Raw genomic sequence first — 27,787 nt, forward strand, 5'->3', positions numbered from 1 at the left:
GGGTGGCAAGGCTGGCAATGTGGGGGTGGCAAGGCTGGCAATGTGGGGGAGTCGCCAGTGATCCAGCTGGCTCACGATCGGGGAGACCAGCAGACAGGAGTTCCTGCGCACCTGCTGTTCTCGGCACTGACAGATTGGTGCATGCGCAATGGCCTGCTCAGATCTATGATGCTGGTACCTCCAGCAGGAATAGCCCCCCCTCCCCACCACCCTACCCCCCCTCCCCCACCACCCCCCACCCCTCTCCCCCCTACCCCTCTCCCCCCTACCCCCCTCCCCCCACGACCCCCACCCCTCTCCCCCACCACCCCACCACCCCACCCTACCCACCTCCCCCACCCCCCTCCCCCACCCAACCTCCCACCCTCACCCCACTCCCCCCTCCCCCACCCACCCACCCCCCCACTCCCCCTCCCCCCACCCAACCCACCCTCACCCTCCCCCACCCCCCACCCCCCCTCCCCCACCCACCACCCCATCCCTCCCCCACCCCCCCACCCACCACCCTCCCCCACCCCCACCCACCACCCTCCCCACCCACCCCCCTCCCCCACCCCCCACCCACCCCCCTCCCCCACCCACCACCCTCCCCCACCCACCCCCACCCCCCACCCACCCCCCTCCCCCACCCACCACCCTCCCCACCCCCCACCCACCCACCACCCCCACCCCCCTCCCCCACCCCTCACCCTCCCCTAACCCCCTCCCCGACCCCCCACCCTCCCCTAACCCCCTCCCCAACCCCCCACCCTCCCCTACCCCCCCACCCCCCCCCCGACCCCCCCACCCCCACCCTCCCCCGCCCCCCTCCCCGACCCCCCACCCCCCTCCTCCACCCCCCACCCCCCCTCCCCAACCCCCCCACCACCCTCCCCCACCCCCCTCCCTCCCCCACCACCCTCCCCCACCCCCCTCCCTCCCCCACCCCCAATCCCCAAGCCCCCTCCCCCCACCCTCCTCCCCAACCCCCCACCCTCCCCCACCCCCAATCCCCAAGCCTCCTCCCAATCCCCAACCCCCCTCCCCCCACCCTCCTCCCCAATCCCCCACCCTCCCCCCCAATCCCCAACCCCCCACCCCCCTCCCCAACCCCCCCCCCTCCCACCCCCCACCCCCACCCCCCTCCCCAACCCCCCACCCTCTCCCACCCCCACCCCCCTCCCCAACCCCCCACCCTCTCCCACCCCCACCCCAACCCCCCACCCTCTCCCACCCCCACCCCCCCTCCCTCTCCCCACCCCCCACCCCCTCCCCCACCCCCCACCCTCTCCCACCGCCCACCCCCCTCCCCAACCCCCCACCCTCTCCCACCCCCCACCCCCACCCCCCTCCCCAACCCCCCACCCTCTCCCACCCCCACCCCCCTCCCTCTCCCACCCCCCACCCCCACCCCCCACCCTCTCCCACCGCCCACACCCCTCCCCAACCCCCCACCCTCTCCCACCCCCCACACCCCTCCCCAACCCCCCACCCTCTCCCACCCCCCACACCCCTCCCCAACCCCCCACCCTCTCCCACCCCCCAACCCCCTCCCCAACCCCCCCACCCTCTCCCACCCCAACCCCCCACCCTCCTCCCCAACCCCCCACCCTCCTCCCCAACCCCCCCCAACCCCCCACCCTCCTCCCCAACCCCCCACCCTCCTCCCCAACCCCCCACCCTCCTCCCCAACCCCCCCTCAACCCCCCACCCTCCTCCCCAACCCCTCCCCAACCCCCCACCCTCCTCCCCAACCCCCCTCAACCCCCACCCTCCTCCCCAACCCCTCCCCAACCCCCCACCCTCCTCCCCAACCCCCCACCCTCCTCCCCAACCCCCCACCCTCCTCCCCAACCCCCCACCCTCCTCCCCAACCCCCCCACCCCCTCCCCCCACCCCCTCCTCCTCCCCAACCCCCCCACCCCCCTCCCCCTCCCCCCACCCCCTCCTCCTCCCCAACCCCCCCACCCCCCTCCCCAACCCCCCCACCCCCTCCCCCCACCCTCCTCCCCAACCCCCCCACCCCCTCCCCCCACCCTCCTCCCCAACCCCCCCACCTTCTCCCCCTCCCCCCTCCCCCCACCCCCCCTCCCCAACCCTCCACCCTCCCCAACCCCCCTCCCACTGAAACAAACCCAGTGTGATTTACTTCAGTTTTCAATTTGGCTCTTAGAATTTTCTGCGAAGTATCGCCCCCTCAAATGTCCAACATATGAAGTAAAAGATTTGGCACGTAACTTACTTTACGATGCTGTCTTTCTCTTTACACTGCTTCTCCAATTTATAAATTCTCTTCTTTAATCCATTAACAATCTGGGGGAGGGGAAGAAAAGGCAGAACTATTGATTAAGAACTTTGTGGAGTTTTAAAGGTACAGACTCTGCAAGTTCTGTCTCATGCAGGGAAATGGGTCCTTCAGAAAAGACATTAAACCTGCATGCTGATGTGAAGATGGATGCTAAAGTTCAAATGGGGTTGCAATGCTGCTAGGCCAAGATTAAAAGTACCAAATGCTCATCTTTATCCGAATCCATTCTGCAATTTCAGGTGGGATATTCTCATGCAGGCAGAAGGGATTCTCAGATCATTGGCTTCCACAGTATGACCTGAGTAGCTGAATGCCAAATTTGCCTGTTCAGGATTGAATGGGGTAGACTCAAGGTCTAGGTTCACATATAATAAATGGGCAACCTACCAGGCAACTAAAGGTGAACCTCGTCAAATGTGGGTGCATTCAGAAGAGTGCAGAGAACTGGAAGACAATTTAAAAGAGATAGCAAATATAAGGAAGGGAATCTCATCACCTACAGCTTGATCTATATCCTGTGAAAAGATCTCTCTTGACATGTGCATTCTGTTCAACTGTTGTTATTTTCTAGCACTCTTACAACCACAATGTTTCAAGCCTTTCTACACAATGTAAGAGATAGACATTGAGATCTGTTGCAGCTAAGAGTAAAACATCAAATGTTCTACAAATAAATCGTGGTGAAACAATGCTTTATATCAAAAAAAAATTCAATCTACTATCTGGAAACTCCTACCTGATTTAATAAAAAGGCAAAAGTCACATTCTGTTACTTGAGATTACAGCGAAAAATGGCTGCATATTTGCATCAATGTACCTACTGAAGACCAAACCAACTGAAATGGTGACAACCTGTCTGCAAAAAATGCACCAGAAGCAATTGCTGTTAAAGTGATGGGGGCCACTTTACCATCCAGGAAGCATTCAGCCAATTGCCTGCACACTCAACTGGTTAGATGCAAACCATTAGACACGGTGACTTGAAAAATGGGACCCTTACTGAAAGGGGAATTCCCAGCCATGATCTAACGATGGTGACTGGAATAAACCAGCTACAACCATATTTGGGTCACTGGGCTACTGGAGAGAAAAAGACATGTGACAAGACAATCCTTTATGTGTTTTAAGTACCTTTTTTTCTCTGCACAATAACACAAGCAACTGAGACATTGAAGGAACAAGACCCTGGATGGGTTCCTTTCTTCCCTTTCTATCCAACTAGTAAGCTTTGAACACTTTTTGGTCATTTTGACTATCCAGCTGCTGCTGGCAGATATTTCAAAAATAACTCAATGCAGCATTGCAGTCTCCAGAAAAACCAATAAACCATTCATTTAAAGTTTTCAACTGCTTTAATTCCAAAAGCAGCAGGAGTTCCATATTCAGCCTGAGGTCAGCCATATATCTCCTTTAATTTTCTGTACTCCAATTGCTTAATCTATCCTCCCCATTCTGTAATCTATATGTATGTATGAACTTCAAGAGCATGTGTGAGGGAGAATGAGAGAGAGAAAACTGTAGCATTTTTATTATTTTACTTAAAGCGTGTTAAAAACTATTTTTTTTAAAACAAGCAAATCTGTCTGATAGTGTCTTCTGTGGTCACATAACTTAAACAGTTTAACACTCACAGCATTGGTAAATATATCTGTTTCAAAAACAAACCTGTTCTGATTACATGAGCAGAGGGAAAAGAGGGGAGCCATTCAACCCTTTCTCATCTGATTGTAACAACTTTACCATCTGACTTTGGATATATAATCAGTCATTCCTTCATCGTCATTGAATCAAAATCCTGACATTCCATATCTAACAGAATTTTGGGAGCACCTTCACCACGCATACTGCAGCGGTTCAAGATGTTGGCTCATAAGAACATAAGAAATAGGAGCAGGAGTAGGCCATCTAGCCCTTCGAGCCTGCCCCGCCATTCAATAAGATCATGGCTGATCTGTCGTGGCTCAGTTCCACCTTCCCGCCCTCTCCCCATAACCCTTAATCCCCTCTCTTATCAAGAACCCATCAACCCGCTTCTTAAAAATATTTAGCGAGGCAGCCTCCACCACTTCAACGGGCAGAGAATTCCAGAGATTCACCACCCTTTGAGTGAAGAAGTTCCTCCTCAACTCCGTTCCAAACCGCCTCCCCTTTATCTTGAGGCTGTGCCCCCTAGTCCTACTGTCTTTTTTGAGCGGGAAGAGTCTCTCCACCTCTATCCTATCCATCCCATTCATCATCTTATACGTCTCAATGAGATCTCCCCTCATTCTTCTAAACTCTAACGAGTACAAGCCTAGTTTATTCAGCCTCTCCTCATAGCTCAATCCCCTCAACTCCGGTATCAGCCTAGTAAACCTCCTCTGCACTCCCTCCAGGGCCAAAATATCCTTGCACAGGTGCGGCGCCCAAAACTGCACACAGTACTCCAGCTGCGGCCTCACCAATGCCCTGTACAGCTGCAGCAAGACCTCCCTACTTTTATATTCAATCCCCCTCGCTATGAAGGCCAGCATCCCATTCGCCTTCCTGACCACCTGCTGCACCTGCAAGCTGGGTTTTTGCGACTCATGCACAAGGACCCCGAGGTCCCTCTGCACCGTCGCCTGCTGCAGTTTTTCGCCACGTAAGTAATAGTCCTTCCTACCATTCTTCCTACCAAAGTGGACCACCTCACACTTGCCAACATTAAATTCCATTTGCCATTTCCTGGCCCATTCGCCCAGCCTATCTAGATCCTTCTGCAGACTCTCCACACCCTCCGCACAATTTGCCTTCAGAGCAACAAGTGATGAGCAACAAATGCCAATTTTGCCATTGGTGTCTATATTCCAAGAGCAAATTAAAAATGTTTTTTTTTTAAATGACATAAATGGTGAGAGGATATTCTAATTTGTGTCTGGAAAGGAGACTTACAACTGAATGTTAGACATTTAAATATAATTCTTGATGTAGCACATGGGTTTCAAAAGAAGGGAATAGTGCAGGCTTCATGGAAGGTCTTACCCCGCTACTATCGTTCTTCTTATCGATCAAACTCCTGGCATATTCTAAACTCTGTAAGATAAGAAAATGCACAGATATTTTATAGCACTAAACAAATGGCAGTGTCATTGACTATTTTTTTTAAAATAATGGAATTGTTTTCATCAATATCAAACCCATAAATCATGAAGTAATAAGGAGAACCCTTGAGGCAGAAATGCAGGTTGTAAGATCCGAGGGAAAAAAAAACACATTGACCAACATTTCAAGAGGAATAGACTTGGAAAGCAAAGAGGTTATATTAAACTTGTACAAAAGTTTGGTTAAACATCACTTGACATAGTGTGCATAGTTCTGGTCTTGTTTTACAAAACTAATTCAGAGGACTGGAGAAGGTGCAGAGAGAGAGAGACCTGAACTTAATATTTCCAATTATCAGGAAAGACTGAATTTGAAAATAGCCGAGTCACTTATCTATTTTCCTTAAATGTCATACTTGAATTTCTCTCAGTGTGTGGCTGTTACACTCTGGAGCAGAGCTAAAAGGAGTCACGAAAAAACATTGGTCAGCAGAATTAAGAAAAATCCCAAGGCTATTTATACATATATAAAGAGCAAGAGAGTAACCAAGGTCCACTCAAGGACAAGGAAGGGAATCTATGTGTGGAGCCAGAGGAAATGGGCAAGGTATTAAATGAGTACTTTGTGTCAATACTCAACAAAGAGAAGAATTTGGTGGATGGTGAGTCTGGGAAAGGATGTATGAATAGTTTGAGTCATGCTGAGATCAAAAAAGGAGGTATTGGGGTTCTTGAGAAACATTAAGGTAGATAAGTCCCTAGCGCCTGATAGAGGAATACTGAGAGAGGCAAGACAGGAAATTGCTGGGGCCTTGAGAGAAATGTTTGAATCCTCACTGGCTACAGGCAAGGTCCCAGAGGACTGGAGAATAGCCAATGTTGTTCCTTTGTTTAAGAAGCGTAACAAGAATAATCCAGGTAATTATAGGCCAGTGAGCCTTACATAAGTGATAGGGAAATTATTGGAGAGGATTCTTCGAGACAGGATTTATTCCCATTTGGAAATAGGTGGACGTATTAGTGAGAAGCAACATGGTTTTGTCTCATTAACTTGATCAAGGTTTTTGAAGAAGTGATGAAGATGATTGATGAGGGTAGGGCAATGGATATTGTCTACGTGGACCTCAATAAGGCCTTTGACAAGGTCCCTCATGGCAGACTGGTGCAGAAGGTAAAGTTGCATGGAATCAGAGGTAAACTGGCAAGATGGATACAAAACTGGCTTGGTCAAAGAAGTCATGATGTGGAGATGCTGGTGTTGGACTAGGGTAAACACAGTAAGAAGTCTCACAACACCAGGTTAAAGTCCAACAGGTTTATTTTGTAGCAAATGCTACTACTTTCAGGGCTCTCTGCCCCATCGTCAGGTGAGTGGGGAGTTCACGAAAGCTAGTGGCGTTTGCTACCAAATAAACCTGTTGGACTTTAACCTGGTGTTACGAGACTTCTTACTTGGTCAAAGAACACAGAGGGTAGCAGTGGAAGGGTGCGTTTCCAAATGGAGGGCTGTGACAAGTGGCGTTCCTCAGGGATCAGTGCTGGGACCTTTGTTGTTCGTAATACGTGTATATAAATGATTTGGAGGAAAATGTAATTGGATTGATTAGTAAGTTTGCAGACGACACAAAGGTTTGTGGATTTGTGGATAGCAATAAGGACCATCAGATATAGCAGGATATAAATCGGTTGGAGTCTTGGGCAGAGAAGTGGCAGATGGAGTTTAATCCAGACAAATGCGAGGTAATGCATTTTGGAAGATCTAATACAGAGGGGAAATATACAGTAAATGGCAGAATGCTTAAGAATATTGATAAGCAAAAGGATCTGGGTATACAGGTACACAGGTCACTGAAAGTGGCAGTGCAGGTGGAGAAGGCAGTCAAGATGGCATACTGCAGTTTGCCTTCATCAGCCAGGGCATTGAGTTTAAAAACTGGCAAGTCACGTTGCAGCTTTATAGAACCTTAGTTAGGCCACACTTGGAATATAGTGTTCAATTCTACCAGAAGGATGTGGAGACTTTGGAGAGGGTACAGAAAAGATTTACCAGGATGTTGCCTGGTATGGAGGGTATCAGCTATGAAGACAGGTTGGAGAAACTTGATTTGTTCTCACTGGAATGACGGAGGTTGAGGGGCAACCTGATAGAAGTCCACAAGATAAAGAGAGGGCTGGACAGAGTGAATAGCCAGAAGCTTTTTCCCAGGATGAAAGAGTCAGTTACTAGGGGGTAGAGGTTTAGGGCGCAAAGGGCAAGATTTAAAGGAGACATATGAGGCATATCTTTTACACAGAGAGTGGTGAGTGTCTGGAACTCATTGCTGGGGGAGGTAGTGAAAGTGAATACAATAGTGACTTTTAAGGGGTGTTTTGACAAATACATGAACAGGATGGGAATAGAGGGATATTGTCCCCAGGAGGCTAGGGGGTTTTAGTTAAGTCAGGCAGCATGGTTGGTGCAGGCTTGGAGGGCCAAAAGGCCTGTTCCACTGCTGTAATTTTCTTTGTTCTTTGTTCTTGTTGCTGCTGACTGACCCCAGGTTCTCTTTTCAAGTATGGTATGATCTCTGCTACACTTAAGGGCATCTTCACAATAAGCAATTGACTATACCATATGTTTACTAAAAGCAGTTTAATGGGGGCACAGGGAGGAAAAACAAAAAGGAGGATCTGGTATAGTATAGAGGGAGTGCAAGTTCAAATGACAAAGATATACTAAAACCACAGGAAAAGACATTGGTAACGTTTGTAGCAAAGACAGAAAGCATTTATCCTGAGTGAATGTGATTGCTAGAATAACAAATAGTTCTGCCCAAATGCAAAAATATCATAGAAATCATAGAACCCTACAGTGCAGAAAGAGGCCCTTTGGCCCATCGAGTCTGCACCGAACACAATCCCACCCAGGCCCTACCCCCATATCCTTACCTATTATACCCACTAATCCCTGTAACTCATGCATCCCTAGACACTAAGGGGCAATTTCTTAGCATGGCCAATCAACCTGACCTGCACATCTTTGGACTGTGGGAGGAAACCGGAGTACCTGGAGGAAACCCACGCAGACACAAGGAGAATGTGCAAACTCCACACAGACAGTGACCCGAGCCGGGAATCGAACCCTGGACCCTAGAGCTGTGACGCAGCAGCGCTAATCACTGTGCTACCATGCCGCCCAATAAACAAGATTCAGACAAGCACATGGCAAAAAAAAGAATCAAAATAGAAAACAGAGTTCATGTTCTGAAATTGTTGAATTCAATGTTGAGTCCAGAGGTTTTTCAAATGTCTAATCAGAAGATGAGATGCTAATTCTTGAGTTTATGTTGAGCTTCCATGGAACAGTGCAGCAGGCTGAGACCAATGTGAACAGAAAGATGGTGATTGAAAAATACGTTGTTGAACCAGGGAGTTGGCTATTTTAGACTAAATATCATGTAATGAGATAGGGTTAATTAATGGTCTTGTAGTAAAGGATCATTTAGGGGAGAGTGACCATTGCATGCTTGAATTTAAAATGCAGTTTGAGGGCAATAAATTTGCCTCCCACATTAGCGTTCTGGTGTTAAACCAAGGTAATTACATCGGCATGAAGATAGACTTGAACCTAGATGACTGGGCAGAAAGACTAAAAGGTAGAACAGTCGATTAACACAAGCGAATATTCAAAGAGACATTCAATTCCTCCCAACTAAAATATACTCCAGAGAGGAAGAAAGATTGTATGAGGGTGGAAATGCATCCATGGATAAGCAAGGAGGTTAAAGATAACATATAGCCAAGAAATAAGACATACCATATTGTAAAGATTAATGGCAGACGGGAGGATTGGGAAACTTTTAAAGACCAATAGAGGGTTACTAAAACTGCATGGAATTTAACTTGTATGTGTGAGGTTATCTATTTTGGTTGGAGGAATAAAAAGGCAATATATTATCTAAGTAGGGAGAAACTTCAAAATACTTTGGTGCAGAAGGATTTGGGTATCCTCATGCATGAAAGTTAGTATGCAGGTGCAGCAGGTAATAAAGAAGACAAATGGAATTTTGGCATTCATTGCTCATGGTAGAATGTGTAAAAGTAGGAAAGTGCTATTACAACTGTGTAGGGCTTTGGTGAGACTGCATCTCGACTACTGCACATAATTTTGGTCCCTTTACTTGAGGAAGGATGTAAATACATTAGAGGCAGTTCAGAGAAGGTTCACTAAATTGATTCTGAGGTTGATGGACTTGTCTTATGGATGGAGATTGAGCAGGTTAGATCTACACTTGCTGTAGTTTAGAAGAATGAGAGGAAATTTAATTGAAGACTATGAGATGCTAAAGGGGATTGATAGAGTAGAGTGGATGCTTCACCTTCTTAGTCATTCTAGAACGAGAGGTCATAGATTTAGGCTAAGGGGTGGCAGATTTAAAACAGAAACGTGAAGGAATTACTTCATTTAAATGGTCGTGAATCTATGAAATTCTTTGCCCAGAGTACAGTGAATGCTGGAACATTAAATAAATTTAAGAAGGAGATAGCTAGGTTTTTTGTTATTAGAGGGATGAAAGATTAGGGGGAACAAGCAGAAAGGTGGGTATGAAGCCAAGACGAGACCAGCCATAATCATATTCAATGGCACAGCAGGCTTGAGGAACTGTTCCTGGTCCTAGTTCTTCATTCCTGTGAAATGGCAAGCAACCTGAAGCTCAGGTTTGTGGACTGAGTGGAGGTCTTCCACAAAGCATTCACCCAATTTGCATTTGATCTCCCAATGTAGAGATGATCATATTGTCCACAGTGAACACAGTAGACTAGATCAAAAGAAGTATAAGTAAATTACTATTTCACCAGGAAAGAATGGGAGCGATTTTCCCAAAAGTGCTGAATTGGGAGAAAACTTCTAGATCGCGACAGTTCTGACAGTTCAGCTTCTCACCTGAATCTCCTCACTCTGTGCACGGAAGAGGTCCCAGTCATGAATCTTATTAAAACCGGGGTTGGGGGGGTGTGGGGCCTATTCATAAGAACATAAGAACTAGGAGCAGGAATAGGCCATCTGGCCTCCCGAGCCTACTCCGTCATTCAATAAGATCATGGCTGATCTTTTTGCAGACTCAGCTCCACGTACCCGCCCGCTCACCATAACCCTTAATTCCTCACCTGTTCAAAAATTTATCTATCCTTGCCTTAAAAATATTTAATGAGGTAGCCTCAACTGCTTCACTGGTCAGGGAATTCCACAGATTCCCAACCCTTTGTGTGAAGAACTTCCTCCTCAACTCAGTCCTAAATCTGCTTCCCCTCATTTTGAGGCTATGCCCCCTAGTTCTTGTTTCACCCACCAGTAGAAACAACTTCCCTGCTTCTATCTTATCTACTCCCTTCATAATCTTATATGTTTCTATAAGATCTCCCCTCATTCTTTTGAATGCCAATGAGTATAGCCCCAGTCTACTCAGTCTCTCCTCACAAGCGAACCCTCTCAACTCTGGAATCAACATAGTGAATCTCCTCTGCACCCCCTCCAGTGCCAGTACATCCTTTCTCAAGTAAGGAGACCAAAACTGTACACAGTACTCCAGATGTGGCCTTATCAGCACCTTATACAGCTGCAACATAACCTTGCTGTTTTTAAACTCCATCCCTCTAACAATGAAGGACAAAATTCCATTTGCCTTCTTAATTAACTGCTGCACCTGCAAACCAACTCCTTGAGATTGCTGCACAAAGACACCCGTCCCTGGAGTTCTGCATGTGCGCAGTGATCCCAAACAGTCAAATTCCCGTTTGCTGGCCAGCCTGATCAATGGACAGCCCAGGACCTTCATTCTGCTGCTCTTCCACCCCACTCCTCGGCGCGATCGCAGCCCCCACAACAATTCCCAGGCCAACCCTGACACCCCCTTGTCCTGGAGCGCCCTGATGCTCAGGCCCCATCCCCCAGCAGTGGTGATCCCCCCACCCCCACCACCTCACCCTGGCAGAACCACCACCCTAGGTCAGACCCTCCAGGCAGCAACCCTCCTCCAGCTCATCCCAATCCCTGCCCTCTCTCCATCACGGACTGATCCGTTCCTAATGCAGAGCGGCAGTAGGACCACCCCACCCTCACCATTTGCACCCAGGCCCTGCCCACAGTAGGCCCCACATAAGAACATAAGTAGTAGGAGCAGGAGTAGGCCATCTAGCCCTTCGAGCCTGCCCCGCCATTCAATAAGATCATGGCTGATCTGAAGTGGATCAGTTCCACTTTCCTGCTTTATCCCCATAACCCTTAATTCCCTTGTCTACCAAAAACCTATCTACCCATGACTTAAATATATTTAGCAAGGTAGCCTCCACCACTTCAACAGGCAGAGATTCACCTCCTCAACTCTGTTCTAAACTGCCCCCCCCTTATCTTGAGGCTGTGCCCTCTAGTCCTGCTATCCTTTCTGAGCGGGAAGAATCTCTCTACCTCTACCCTATCCATCCCCTTCATTATCTTATACATCTCTGTAAGATCCCCCCTCATCCTTCTAAACTCCAACGAGTACAGACCCAGTCTATTTAGTCTCTCTTCATAGTCCAACCCCCTCATCTCCGGTATCAGCCTAGTGAACCTCCTCTGCACTCCCTCCAAGGCCAAAATATCCTTGCGCAAGTGCGGCGACCAAAACTGCATACAGTACTCCAGCTGCGGCCTCACCAATGCCCTGTACAGTTGCAGCAAGACCTCCCTGCTTTTATATTCTATCCCCCTTGCTATAAAGGCCAGCATCCCATTCGCCTTCTTGATCACCTGCTGCACCTGCAGACTGGGTTTTTGCGACTCATGCACAAGGACCCCCAGGTCCCTCTGCACCATAGCATGCTGCAGCTTTTCGCCCTTTAGATAGTAATCCCTCCTACTATTGTTCCTGCCAAAGTGGATAACCTCACACTTGCTAACATTGTACTCCATCTGCCAGGTCCTCGCCCACTCGCTCAGCCTATCCAGATCCCTCCGTGGACTTTCCACACCCTACGCACAATTTGCTTTTCCACTCATCTTTGTGTCATCAGCAAATTTCGACACCCTACACTCAGCCCCCTCCTCCAGATCATTTAAATAATTGGTAAATAGCTGAGGCCCCAGCACCGATCCCTGTGGCACTCCACTAGTCACCAACCGCCAATCAAAATAGCACCCATTGATACCAACTCTCTGCCTCCTATTAGACAGCCAATCCTCTAACCACGCTAACACCTTACCCCCAACTCCATGCCCCCTAACCTTCTGAAGCAACCTTTTGTGCGGCACCTTATCAAACGCCTTCTGAAAATCGAGAAACACCACATCCACCGGTTCCCCTCTGTCTACTGCACTAGTCACATCCTCATAGAGTTCCAATAAATTTGTCAAACACGACTTCCCCTTAACGAATGCGTGCTGCGTCTGCTCTATCAAACAATTCTTCTCTAGGTGCCTCGCTATTTCTTCTTCGATGACGGATTCCAGCATTTTTCCAACAACAGACGTTAAACTAACTGGCCTATAATTCCCTGCCTTTTGCCTGCTACCTTTTTTAAACAGCGGTGTAACATTAGCCGTTTTCCAATCTTCCGGCACTTCCCCGAATCCAGCGAAGTTTGGTAAATAATCACTAAGGCGTCTACTATCACCTCTGCCATTTCCTTCAGAACCCTGGGATGCATTCCATCCGGTCCTGGGGACTTGTCCACCATCAGTCCCGCTAGTCGATCAAGCACTACCTCTTTAGTGGCAGTAATCGCATTCAGCACTCCCTCGGCACTGCCGATCCCAATGGGTAGTGCCAAGGTGCTGCCTGGGCATGGGTGCTTTGCCCCTTGGGCACTTCTGGGAGGCACAGGCTGGCATTGCCAGGGTGCCCTTGCCCAGGGGGCACCACTCCCCGCCACCTGACCCCCTGGGGAGGGTCCTCACTTGCCCTCCCTTTCATTCCAGCAGGGTCTTACGCGAGCTCCCCAAACATGGGGAGCTAGTCTGAACCCCGCCAGAATAAAGTACTCCTAGTGGGGTGGCAGATTCGATCGGGACCTGAAAGGAGCCGATAATTAGCAAAGCTACATATTTAAAATAGATTTTAAAAATAGTTAAATTACTTACCTACCTTCCCGCCAGTTTCCAGTGTGGTCTGGCCAGCGAATGCTCGCTGGCTCTGGGAGATGCGCGTGTGTTCCCCAGGCATGCACAAATCCCTGTTCAAGGCCGCAGACTTGCATCTCCCATACGGACCTGCCAGAAAAGTGGCTAGTGCAAATGGGAGAATTGCGGCCAGTGTTTGAGATCTTGGATGGTAAGAGGAGAGGAGGTAAAAGGACAGATGTTAAACCTTCTGTGATTGCATAGGAGGTATCTTGGGAATGGGACATGGTGTTGCGAGTGATTGTGGAACGGACTAGGGTGTTCAAGAGGGAATAGTCCCTTCAAAATGCTGACAGAGAGGAAGGGAAGGTGAGTTTGGTCATTGCAATGGCAGAGGATGATCTTTTGAATACAATGACTGATGGGATGGAAAGGGGGAACTTTCACAGTTCTGGGAGCAGGGAGAAGGGGTGAGGGGAGAATTGCCAAAAATGAGTTGGGCAGAGATGAGTTGGGCCTTGTCACCCAGATTGGGGGCTGAGTCCTTTGTTGAGGTAAAAGGAAGATGTATAAAAAGTACCATTGCATAAAGTGGCATCGTCAGAAAAAATGCAATCAAGACAGTGAAACCGGGAAAATGAATAGAATCCTTACAGGCGCAAGGTGAGAGAAAGTGTAGTCTGGGTATCTGTGGGATTCACACAATAAATCTTAGCAGACAGTTTATCCCCAAAGTAGAGACAGAGAAGAAGAGGGAGGGAAAGGATGTGTCCCAGGTGGACCATGTGAAGTGACATATGGGTGGAAAACGGAAGCATATTTGAGTTCCAGACAAGAGAGCGGGAAAAAGGCACAGATACAGTCTTTAATGTATGTAAAAAAAGTTGGGGAGGGAGCTATGTGGGTATCCATCACAACATTTTTTATTTGGAGGAAGTGAGTCAAGTAATAGGGAAAATTATTTAATGAATGAACATTAGCCAGGCAGAGAGGGTGGAGATGGATGAGGACTGATTAGTTCTCTGTTCAAGGAATAGGCGGAGAGTCTTCAGATCTTTCTATTGGGGGATGGAGGTGTAGAGAGATTGCCCACAGTTGAGAAATAGTTTGCGCCAGTATGACATAGGACATTAGAAGAATCTCAGATGTAGGTGGGAAGAGACTGGACAAGCAGATTGTTCAGTATTGGGGAGTTGAGGTACGAAACTGTGGAGGAAGGTCTTAGAAGGTGAGGTCAGTGATCCTGTGCAGATTGGGCTAACTAAAATGGAACAGGAGAAGGATTGCGATTCAGGTGGACCAGATGTCCTTTTCCTATGCTCTACAGTTTATATAATTCTATGTAACCTGATTAGACAACTGCTTGTTGAGGGTGTTTCATTTACCTTGGAAGGGTCTAAGAGCTGCTCAATCTGTTTCTCTTTTTTGCTGTTCTCCTCCTCTGATCGTCTCAGCTTTGTTTTCAAAATATCATACTCAGCCTTCTGGGTTTGAATGATCTGTGTGAACAGCAAGTGAGTTTGGAGTTGAATAAAACACATTACAGGAAAGCTTAATTTTTAATCATTATTTACAATTAGTTTGTTGTTCACTTATGGGTATTAGTCAAATAATCAAAATATGCCAACCCAATATATATATTATTCTGACTTCTGGGACCCTATTTCATCACATGACTTGGTATTACTATCACATTCAAAACTGACAAGGGAGAAAAACATTTGGCTCTTAAGCCAATGATGCAAGATGTCAAGATTGAACATTTACTGGTGTGGAACCATCCATCTCCCTCACAACTGAAATTATCAGCTCTATTCTTTCAATTCAAAGCTCTATTGTGCAAAGAAAAAAGTGTTAAAATGTTCAGCCTTGTGCATTAAATTAGTGCAGTTTAAGTTGTGATGTTCAAAAGATGTCCACTTTATTTCATAGTATGTAATCATCTTCAATTCTGTATGTTTAGAATTAAGTTCTGTAATTAGCTTTTGTAACTCAACAGTTCTTTTAAATTTTAATATCTGTTAATTGAACATGGTGCATTATATTTAGAACAATGATTACTTTCAAACATTGATTTAGATAGACTTTGTGTAATTTCTGAAAGTTTGTAAATTTAATTGACTTATATCAAGCACTGACTGCTACAACAAAATCACACCATGGCAAAACAGTTGTCTCAGCAAAAACACATTGATAAGCACCCGTTTTAATGGAGTTCTATGTGGCTTACCAATAGCTACAGATCAATTTGACATGTGAACTGATGAATCCTTATTCTAATAGTTGCATGTTGTCTTATCTCAAATAAAAGCGGACATCAAAACCATTCTCACTTGTATTCCACATATACACCGTATAATTCACTTAGTAAACTTCTTTATTGGTTTTAAGATTATTAACAACTTTACCACTCTATTCTTTATTTTAAAAATAAAGTAACCTGTTCCAAGTAACTGGAGAAAGGCACATCATCAACCTTCCAATGATCTGTATAAAACGTGATCACTGCCAATTAAATGAGGTTGAGTCAATAAGCTCAGGGTATCAACTATGAAGGCATGGCAACATATTACCCTCATCCTGAACAATTGGGCAAGGAAGATGCCATAAAACACTCTTTTATTTTAGCAAGAAGTCATTGAGGCAACAGAAGCTAACTTTGAGAGGGTTGTAACGACATCTCAGAGGGCCAGTCAGGGCTCAATGGGAAATGACAACAATAGATGACCATCGCCCTTGAGAAACCAAGGGTTTAATGCGGAAAAGTGTGAGGTGATTCACTTTGGAAGGAGTAACAGGATTACAGAGTATTGGGCTAATGGAAAGACTCTTGGTAGTGTGGATGAGCAGAGAGATCTCGGTGTACATGTGCATAAATCCCTGAAAGCTGGCACCCAGGTTGATAGGCTTGTTACGAAGGCGTACGGTGTGTTAGCTTTTATTGGTAGAGGGATTGAGTTTTGGAGCCATGAGATCATGTTGCAGCTGTACAAAACTCTGGTGCGGCCGCACTTGGAGTATTGCGTACAGTTCTGGTTGCCGCATTATAAGAAAGGTGTGGAAGCATTGGAAAGGGTGCAGAGGAGATTTACCAGGATGTTGCCTGGTATGGTGGGAAGGTCTTATGAGGAAAGGCTGAGGGACTTGAGTTTGTTTTCATTAGAGAGAAAAAGGTTAAGAGGTGACTTAATTGAGACATACAAGGTGATCAGAGGATTAGATAGGGTGGACAGTGACAGCCTTTTTCCTCGGATGGTAATGGCTAACACGAGGGGACATAGCTTTAAATTGAGGGGTGATAAATATAGGATGGATGTCAGAGGTAGGTTCTTTACTCAGAGGGTAGTAAGGGTGTGGAATGCCCAGCCTGCAGCGGTAGTGGACTCACCAACTTTAAGGACATTCAAATGGTCATTGGATAGGCATATGGATAATATTGGAATAGTTTAGGTTAGAGGGTCATTAGATTGGTTCCAGTGGTCGGCGCAACATCAAGGGCCGAAGGGCCTGTACTGCGCTGTAATGTTCTATGTTCAATCAGAAACTGACTGTACACTACCTAGAACAATCATGGACTGATCGTACACCCCTTAAGCCAAATTGGAAACAGCCTCACCTCAGTTAAGCCAATCAGAATGCAAAAACATTTATCACACTAGTGGTGCAATTTGGAATGAGTTAATAAGCAGAAGCTTTCAGTAACCACGTTGCTGTCTACAGGGAAGCAGAAGTTACAGGAGAGAACAGAGACCGATTATCAACATACGCCCAAGGTTGGGCCGGATTTGGTACCATGCTAGGATATTGTTCCTTAGGCAGTATTGGCTCAGTGAGGGAAGTTGCTGTTCTTCGAATAATATCATGCAATCTTTCTACAGATATCAGTTGTGCCCAAGTTGGTAGCATATTTACCTTAGTCAGAAGGTTGTAGTTTCAAGCCCCTTTCCAGATATTTGATCATAAAAAACCACCCATATAAACCTCACATTGTAACTAAACTCTGCTGTCAGAAATGACAGTATTCCTCAGGTATCCTCCATTTTCCCAAGTGCTTCTTATCCGTGTAGGATAATAAGTATTGGTGGGGGTGGGGGAACACGGTAAGGGTAGGGGCTATGCAATAAAGTCTTATTTATTCCTCACTTCTGTGTTTTTAAAATTTACTTCTTTGAAACATAGGTGTCCCTGGCAAGGTTGGCATTTATTGCCCACCCCAAGGTGCACTGAGAAAGTGGTAGTGAGCTGCCTTCTTGAACTGCTGCAGTCTGTGTGGTGAAGGTGTTTCTACAGTAGTGTTATGTAGGGAGTTGCTCTTCTTTGTAGCAGTTTGATTCGACTGGGCTAAGAGTCAATCATTTACTCTTCGAATAGAATATAAACCAAGTCTGTCCTCCCAGGTAGATTGAAAAGATCCCATGGCACTATTACAAACATGAGCAGGGAAATTCACTCTCATGTCCAGGCCAATATTTATCCCTCAATCAACATCACTGGAACAGATTACTGTCTGTAGGGCTTGGTTCTGCATGAATTGGTTACCATCATTCCCTACATCAAAATAATGATGACATTTCGCAAGTATTTTATTCATCGTAAAGTGCTTTGGGATTTCTGGAGGTTGTGAAAGGTGCTGTATAAATGCAAATATTTCAGTAGTTTGACTTGCCGCAAACAGAAATGCTGTTTTTGTCTGTACAAATGGGCCGAAAGTTCTACTTGCGGTCCATAAAAATTGAAGGCACATGACTTTCAGCACTGCTAGAGACATAGGCTGGAATTTTACCACCCCATCCACCACGGCAAAAAGAACAGGTGAGAGGGAAGGTCCGTTGACCTCGGGCGGGATTTTACGGGTTTTGAGGCAAGCGAAGCCTTAAAATCCTGCCCATTATCTATGTTTGCCGGTGATTGCAGCAATGGCAATCATACTGTTTTCCTGCTGGAATAAACTGTGGCTCCTCCCTTTTTTACTTTTGTTGTAGTTTCAAATAGCAGTGCTGTAACATACAAATGCTCAATACTTCTCTTAAGAACATAAGAACATAAGAAATAGGAGCAGGAGTAGGCCATCTGGCCCTTCGAGCCTGCCCCGCCATTCAATAAGATCATGGCTGATCTGTCGTGGCTCAGTTCCACTTTCCCGCCCTCTCCCCATAACCCTTAATCCCCTCTCTTATCAAAAACCCATCAACCCGCTTCTTAAAAATATTTAGCGAGGCAGCCTCCACCACTTCAACGGGCAGAGAATTCCAGAGATTCACCACCCTTTGAGTGAAGAAGGAATCCCATCAACTATAAACTAGTGAAAAACCTCAGGTCCCCAGTAGGGCACCACTTACCTTTTTCAGTTCAATGATTTCATCATACATGTCCTCTTTCTCCTTGTAGTCGGGAGTACCAGGTACATAACCTACAGTGCAAGGGAGGGAAGAAGGAGAGTAAGGAGAGAGAGAAAAGCAAAATGAATGAGAACATATGAACAAAGAGAAAGAAAATATGAGAAGGAAGCAGGAATGAGAGGGGAAATGAGAGAGAGAGGAAAATAAGAAAGACGAGTTAGCACAATAAATGGTTACCACTCAACCAAGTCACAGGGTTTCTCAAACATCACAATGGGGAGAATTAGATCACCGAAAAGATTTCAGGGTAGGGCGGAAAAGGCCAAAGCCATGTAATAATTCATGAAAGGTTGGATGTGGTGACGTGGACATGGTTAGTTCTCTTTGGAGGGATGAACTAAGATGAGCTTCATGGCCTATTATTTGTAAACACATTGTAACCTTGTTACTCAGTTATTGAAGTTGGAAAGTAATGAGCAACAGGCTGAAAAATCCTTGCAAAACTTACACGTTATAGACCAGGTGGTCATATAGATGCTGGGATGACATGGATACAATAGGGGTCTTATGTTAGTAGCATGGCTACAGACATATGTTTTCCAGTTCTCCCCAGGTGCTGGCAGGCACACAGCATGTAAGAGCTACTCAGTAATGTTAATAAACCTCCATTGTTGTTAGTCCCCAATCGCCAGTTATTGCAAACCAGTATTTTCTACATGGTGTCAAGAGTTGGCAGAACGGCACAGGGACTTTGCCGCATCGACCCACTTGTGTTTCATGAAGATTTCACAAAGAAATGGTTCAAATTAAAGAAAGAATGGTGAATCTATTGCGGTGCCGGCTTATCAGACGAATCAAAGAAGATACAGGCATACATTCTCTTAAATCTAGTGGGCCCCAAGGCAATTGAGAAATTTGATCATTTTGTTTTTCAAACAGAAGAGATGAACACTGAGATATTGCTAAAAAGGTTTGAGCACACTTGCATGCCAGTAAAGAACATTATATTGGATAAACATATATTCAATACTACCAACCAAAAATTTAATGAATCTATTCAATCATATATTCTGACCCTAAAAATCCTAGCAAAAAATGCAGTTTGGCACCCTTACTAATGAATTTGTGAGAGATCACATCATGTGTGGGGCCCATAGTAATGTTGTCTTTAAACAGTTGCTTTGCAAGAAAGATTTAATGCTGGAATCTGCCGTCTACATCTTTGATTTCATTTATTATTGTCACATGTACTGGGATACAGTGAAAAGTATTGATCCTTATGTGCTATATAGGCAAAAACATTCATTAAGTACATAGGAGAAAGAAAAAGGATAGGGTGCAGAACATAGTGCTGCAGTTGCAGTAGGGTGAAGAGAAACATCGGCATAATATATGATAGGACTATTCAAAATTCTGATGACAGCAGGGAAGAAATGGTTCTTAAATCTGTTGATATGTGTTTTCAGATTTTTGTTTCTTGAATGAGCAGTTAGAAAGAAGTTGCAAAGAGGTAAATTAGGAAACAGATGTTTTCAGGGTACAGAACATAGCCAGTCCCAAGTGCGGCAACCATCACTCACAGAACTGTATGTTTGGTGTCTGGTAAAACCCTTTTGCAAAATACTGCAGATCCAAGCCACAGCAGCCCCTGCCTTTGCCCCCAGCCAGACTGCAGCTGGTCATTGCTCCAGGTTAAATGAACTGGAGCTCAAAGTAACCAAGGCACTGAGCCTCCAAAAACACTACTATGAGAGTATTGACAGTAGAAAACGAGGAAATTTTCAGCATGTTAAACATTGCTTGCAGCAATGCAAAACTAAAAGTAAAGATCGACACTTAAGCAAAGTGCAATGTCCTGCTCAGGCAGTTGCTGTGGGAAATTGATCCATATGCTGCACCAGACATTCAGGTGGACGTCATGGCAGACAAACTATTTGCACAGAAAGCATGGACATTCTCCATTGTTCACAGGGCATCCTCCAGTTTCATGTTTTTTTTATTCATTTGTGGGACATAGACGTTGCTGGCTGGCCAGCACTTATTGCCCATCCCTAGTTGCCCATTAGAAGGTAGCGGTGAACTGCCTTCTTGAATTGCTGCAGTCCATGTTCCGTGGGTTGATTCACAATACCGTGAGGGAGAGAATTCCAGGATTTTGACCCAGCGGCCGCGAAGGAATGGTGATATATTTCCAAGTCAGGCCCCAAAAACTATAGAATATAAGGACCTATTCAACTGCAATGTTATTGGGAAGCTAACTTTAGTATATCATATGAGAATAGATAACTCACAGTCTGTGCTCCGAGAAAAATATCCCTAGCAATGAAGCAGAAAGTGATCGATAGAACTGGACCAGATGACAAAGCAGGTTATCACAGCCTCCATAGACAAGGCCAGAATTAGTTCAGTGAAGAAGAACAACACGGTTAGGATCCACATTGACCCAGTTCACCTAAACAAGGCATTGCTACCGCTTCATGAAGATGGTTGAACAGGCTACAATAGACATGCGCAATGCTAAGGTTTTCAGCATCTTGGATTCAAAGTGCAGGTTCTGGCAAATCCCGCTGGATGAAGAATCTTCAAAATTCAGTACATTTGTGTATCCGGTAGACAGATACCTTTTCCTCCGCATGCCCTAAGGGATCTCCACTTTCAGTGAGGTTTTCCAATGGTGAATGGAGCAACTCTTTACAGGGCAACTCTGCAAAATCATTATTGATGACATCTTAGTCTGGCATTATACAATGCAAGAATATGATGCACATCTTTGTTAGTTCTCAATAGAATAAGGACCTTACAGTTAAAGCTCAAACCTGCTAATTTCAGTTTCAGGGTCAACCAGGTTCCCTACATGGGTCACTTATTCACAGCCAATGGTGTGAAGTCAGATCCAGACAACAGCTGTACAATATTTGTCCAATCCAAGGGACAAGCAGGCCTTGCAGCACTTTCTTGGTATGACAAATTATCTTTCCCAGTTTGTTCCCTGCTGCGGTGAGATCCCCAGATCTCTTCATCAACTCCTCCACCAAGATGTCCAATGGTGTTGGAAGGATCATCATATTGTTGTATTCAACAGCTCAAGCAGGCACTCTCAGTCCCTTTGGTGCTATAATAGTTTGACATTTAAGCACCAGTACTCCTAACTAGATGCCTCACAGCTCAGACTTGACACAGTCTGTAACCAGAATGGCAGACTAATAGCCTTGCATCAAAAGTCTCACTGACCCCAAGATTCATAACAACCAGACTGAAAAAGAAAACCTTTGCCCTAGTCTTCACTTGTCAGAAATTTAATGACTTCATTCATGGTCAACCTGTAAGTGTTGAAACTGGTCATCAGCCACTTATAACTACTCTTAAAAATCTTCTTCACAATGTCTGCAAGACTGCAGTACATAATGCTTAAGCTGCAATGCTACAACCTCAATGTCATCTACAAACATGTACCTTGTTGTTTCCCTTTCCATAGCCTTCCTACCTCCCTCCTCCCCGCTCAACTGACCAGGTAAATCATCAGGAGGACATTGACAAAATGACCATACAGGTACTTTTGTCGCTTCAAATCAAGGAACTTAAGGATATCCTGCAGATGGATCTCATATGCAGGCTGCTCCTCCCCCAAGAGCTCTGCATATTTTTCTCAGTGAGAGAGGAGTTAACCGTACAAGATAGGCTGATACTGCATGGCAATGATTTGTCATCCCAACCTCTTTGAAAAGGTAACAAGTCCACTGAAGACAACCAAGTACAGGGCAAAGGAATTCTTATACTGGCCCTCAATGTATGTGGACATGGAGAGGAAAATACGCAGGTGTACTGCACTCAAGCCATGTCAAACCAAGAGCCACTGTACCCACAAGCTCCTGAACCTCCTATGGTCGTTCATGACAGCTGATATCTTCAAATGGAACAATAAACTGCACTTGGTCCTTGTCAATTCGCATTCTGGTTCAAAATCAACCACCTGCTAGACACGAAAAGCAACAGAGTCATAAGCAAGCTCAAAGAGACATCCCTCAGAGGATAATCATGGAAGATAATAATAGACAACAGATGCTAGTTCATCTCCAAGGAGATCAGGGACTTTGCACTAACATGGGACTTTGAGCACACTAAAAGTAATCCCCTATACCCACAGTCCAATGGTCTGGCAGAACTGGCATTATGCTCAGCCAAACACCTACTTGAGAAGTGTGCCTGTGACCACACAGATTAGTATGCTGCACACTTCAGCCTGAGAAATGTACCAAGATAGGGTCTATCCACATCAGCACAGTGAAAATCTCCAGGTGCACCAGGCGCGTGATCTCTGATGCCAAGGTCTTCTTGTAACCGAAAGTAGAAACCAATGCGAGTGGCACCCAAATTAAGTGGCAACAAAGGGGAAAGAGGCATTACTATCGTAATCAATCACTACCTTTAGAACCAGTCAGACAATCCGAGTCCAGAACACACACAGCCACAACAAACTGGTAGTGGTACACAGACCTGTCCGATAGCCAAATAGCTATATGGTTGCCTCAGATGGTGCTTGTTACATAAGAAACTGGCATCACTTAGTGCAGGTTCCTGAACCAGCAACACTAACCACCGGAGAACTCAGTGCGCCCAGCCTGCATCCTAGGCCCCCTTCACCAATGGAAACTGAGTCTCCAAGGCCAATGCAGCAAGCCCTGCAGCCACTGGGTATCCTGCAAGCATTGAGCATACCAGCCCAAGGGCATCCCAAACATAGCCAAATGGCGCAATCACACGCTCAGGACACCTGAATAAACTAAACACAAAGTTCAAGGACTATATGATGGACTTATTTACAAATGGACTTTGAACTTTTTAAAAGGGGGGGGGAATGAGGAAGATCCACAATGGACTATGCACTATCCATAGTGCATATGGATGCACTCAGATCAGCTCGATCAGAGCTGATCGATCAGTACTTTGCATATTGTAAACAGTTATATCAAACGAGCAAATGCTGGAAAATCTCAGCGAGTCTGGCAGCATCTGTGAGGAGAAAAAGGAGTTGACATTTCAAGTCCAAATGACTCTTTGTCAAAGCTAAAAGGCATAGAAAGTGGGAGATATTTATACTGCAGGGCGAGGGAATGAAAGATGAGTCATGGCCACAGAAACCAGGGAAAAGGCTGCTAATGGCAGTCCACAGACAGAATAAAGGGTGTGAATGGCCAAATGGCAGAGAAGCAAAAACGAGAGGGTTAGCTGTGACTGATGAAGATGTTGTGTGGGGAGGAGGGGTTGATAACAGTAAAAATAAAATAGAATGAAAACAAAGGGTCGACATGCGATAGAGCAAATTATCTGAAGTTGTTGAATTCGATATTGGGACCGGAAGGCTGCGAAGTGCCTAGCCAGAAGATGAGATGCTGTTCCTCCAGTTTGCGTTGAGCTTCACTGGAACATTGCAGCAAGCCAAGGACAGACATGTGGGCATGGGAGCAGGATGTGGGTATGGGAACAGCACCACTGTTCTCTATCTTTTATTTCTTCATTGTCTTTCTTCATTTTTCTTCCACTCCACTCTTCCCCTGTTCTTTATCTCCCTTCCCTTACCTTTTCTCCCCTTTTCTAAATTTTACCTCTGTCCCATCCATTCCCTGTCCCCCCTCCCCCTACATCTTCATCAGTCACAGCTCACCCTCTCGTTTTAGCTTCTCTGCCATTTGGCCATTCACACCCTTTATTCTGTCTGTGGACTGCCATTAGCAGTCTTTTCCCCTGGTTTCTGTGGCTATGACTCATTTTTCATTCCTTTACCCTGCAGTATAAATATCTCCCACCTTCTACGCTTTTTAGCTTTGACAAAAGGTCACCTAGACTCAAAACATCAGCTCTTTTCCCTCCTTACAGATGCTGCCAGATCTGCTGAGATCAAAGTACTCTTTTGATTTCAGAATACAGCATCCACAGTAATTTGCTTGTAAACAGTTTTATGTTGTTTGCCCTGTTCAACGTTGTATGTTGTAAATAATTTACACTCTGTGACTGTTTTCTTATATTGCTACACCTCAGTATTACCGGTTGTCCCAAATTAAATGGGAAGATGTAGACTGGGTGATCATGTGGATACTGGGATGGCACAGGTACAAAGAGGGTCACATGTTGGTAGCACAGGAGTTCTCCCCTGGGCATAGGTAGGCACACAGCTGCTCAGAACTGTTAATAAACTTTTATTGTTGTCAGTCCCTGGTCGCCAATTATTGCAACCCAGTAATTTGTGCAATAATGAAGTGAACCACTGGACCATTACGAAGGATGTGTTCTCATTTTGGATCCATTCATAAAATGTGAGAGATTCATGCAGGATACTCACCATTACTGGCTGAGCGGGAATGTTTTGGTTTTCTCATACCAAGGGCTTCTTTCAGATATTCTGGTGTGCTTGTGTAGTTTGAGTTTCTACTATACCCAAAGTCAGACTCAGACTTCAGTGACTGGGACAAAGCTGTGGGAACAACTGTATTTTTAAAAAATTGACAACAGCGAGAATCACAATGCTTCATCCTACTAAAGCTTTACATTCAAATATGCTAATATATCAAACATACATACACATACATGTATGCACAAAGTGGTCAGGTGAAGGTACAGGGCCCTATTTTACCATTTTGATTCTAAATGCTGGGCAGACTTGAAACTAGGAGTGTTTCAGATCCGACTTTTAGATCTGTTCTCAGGCGCCCCCATATGCACTCTGCCTGAAAAAATATCAACAATTGCGAATCGCACTGCAGAAGCCAGTGGGCGAGGCTTAAAGCATCCGAAATCCTGCAGCTCCAATCAGCACCTCCAACTGTGTATGCGCAGAAAAAGATAGAACGTGGCTCCCCTGCCACATTGATCCCGGGCCGGACAATGCCTCCCCCTGGCTCCCACAGATATTGCCTCACCCCCACAACATTACTGACCCCCTTATCCCCCATCCCCCACCACATAGACTGAGTGTGGGCCCTTCACCCCCTTCCCCCTCACTGATCACAGGTAAAGTGGCAGCGGACCTCACCCCTTCCCCTCACTGATCACAGACAGAGTAACAGCGGAATCCGCTTCCCCCTCACTGATTACAAGCAGAGAGCTGTTGGATCCACCTTCTCTCTCGGCAACACCTCCACCACCCCCAACAATCTCAAGCAGAGAGCTGTCGGACACTCAGCGCTTACATCCTCACTGGCTGGAGTGCCCAAATTGGATTTTTGTGGAGCATGCCTGTTTCGTGCTGATTCTGGATGGGCAAACGTGGTGGTAAAGGAGGAAGCGCTGGTAACGTTGGTAATGCAGCCCATTAAGTCAATTTAAATGCATGCAAGTCGGGCACAGGCCTGATCATGGCCATTTTTGGGCCTTGATAAAGGGGGGACTGACGCGGAGGTGGGCACAGATCGTGCTACTTGCCTCACGCCACTTTACCAAGTTTTTGCGCCCGAAAACAGGCGCACTTAATGATAAAGTCAGGTCCATAGATTGCACTGCTGGTGATGATCATTATCAATTCCTTTCAGTTTTAGCTTTGCAAATACACTCGCCCCTGAGCACAGGTATGGGAATGTTAAACAAGGACAGGATCAGGCTCAGCTATGATGCCTCAATGTTCAGATTAACAAATCAGAAATGGCTTCTTAATGGAAGTACCAGAGGGTACTCCCAGCATGGAACCTATAGGGGTGATGATGTGGAAGATGGGTGAGTGGAAAAGTGGTGAGAGGAAAGGTAAAGAGCAGAATGGGATGATAGGAAAAGGGGAAAAGAGTGTTGGTAGGAGTGGAGGAGACTATAGGATAGGAAAGGTGAGAGCAGGAGAAGGGAAATCAATGAGGGGAAGGCAGAAAAATTGAGGGACAGGGAAGTAGAGGGGAGAATAAGAAACTGGATGAACCCATATTGCAGACACTTACCAATACCTTGTCTTAGCGATGTCACCCACATCTCTCTAGGCACCTTGGCTGATGGGTTTTCCACATGCATGGTTCCTGTACCCTTTAATGGCCTCCATACTGCTGCCTTCTTCGGATGCAGATATGTATTTGAGAGATAAGGAGATTCTGCAGAATGAATGAATTCAGTCAGTAAACAGGAATTGGGAAATGCACTGGACAGCAGCGCATGGAACAATATAGTATGGCTCTTCTGCTTCAAAGTGTCAACTTTCTAAGTGGTTCAGTGGTAGTTCCCTTTGCCTCTGTCACAAACGGTTGTGAGCTCAATTCACAGCAACCTGAGCACATTATCCCGACTGACAATTGAAAGCAGTATTGAGGGAGCGCTGCATTGTTGGAATGGCGTCTTTTGGGTGATATGTAATATTGAGTCTCCAAAAGCCTTGACAAATTGATGTATAAGATTCTATGACACTATTTGAAGAAGAGCAGAAGAATTCTCCAATACTGCAAATACATATCTCTCAATGAATATCATTAAAACATATTATCTGGTTAGTAGCACATTGTGTGAAGTTCCTATGTGTAATTTGACTGACATATTTAGAGTCATTGCAGTCCTTGCAGCACAGAGGGAAGCCATTCAGCCCATCAAATCTATGTTCAATAATCCAATAAAACCTATTCCCCTGTTCTATCCTCATTGCTTTCCTGCATTATAATAGTGACCACATTCCAAAACTATTTAATTGGCTGTGAAGTACTTTGGGGTACCTGAAGTCATTAAAAACAGTACATCATTGCCAGATCTTTACATGGCATTGAACATGAAATCCAAGCAAATCCATTGAAGGGACACTTGAGCTGCATGGCACAAGATCCATATCTGAGATCCTTCATATGAATTACTGCCCAATCTCACTTACAAAGCTGTGAGCTTTACAAATAGCCCAATTTTACTCTTGACTGAAGTCAATGGAGAGAATTATCGGATAAGGTGCAAAATATTTATTCCACCCAATCCTGTAAATTTTCCTGTCAGCCAGTTAGGTTAAAATTACTCTCATGTATTCTCTCTACATCCAACCCTGACATTACACATATAATGTAATGGTTTTAGGAAG

The 27,787-nt window shown here is 45.7% G+C and overlaps 1 protein-coding gene across 1 annotated transcript in view; it reads right to left on the minus strand.

The window, feature by feature from the left end:
• Window positions 1–2,221: 2,221 nt before the first annotated feature.
• LOC145339823 (IQ domain-containing protein E-like) overlaps window positions 2,222–27,787 on the minus strand; it is a gene marked incomplete at its 3' end in the record, with an annotated part of 28,730 nt that continues 3,164 nt past the window's right edge. The window contains exons 4-9 of the mRNA XM_080184357.1: window positions 26,682–26,828; window positions 25,103–25,246; window positions 18,766–18,836; window positions 14,812–14,925; window positions 5,291–5,341; window positions 2,222–2,292 (exon numbers count right to left, since the gene is read on the minus strand). Of these exons, the coding sequence (XP_080040483.1) occupies window positions 2,222–2,292; window positions 5,291–5,341; window positions 14,812–14,925; window positions 18,766–18,836; window positions 25,103–25,246; window positions 26,682–26,828 (598 nt within the window). The remainder of the gene's footprint in view (window positions 2,293–5,290; window positions 5,342–14,811; window positions 14,926–18,765; window positions 18,837–25,102; window positions 25,247–26,681; window positions 26,829–27,787) is intronic.

Source organism: Carcharhinus amblyrhynchos, unplaced genomic scaffold, assembly GCF_965287045.1.
Source record: "Carcharhinus amblyrhynchos unplaced genomic scaffold, sCarAmb.v2.hapA scaffold_689, whole genome shotgun sequence".
Taxonomy (NCBI): Eukaryota; Metazoa; Chordata; class Chondrichthyes; order Carcharhiniformes; family Carcharhinidae; genus Carcharhinus; species Carcharhinus amblyrhynchos.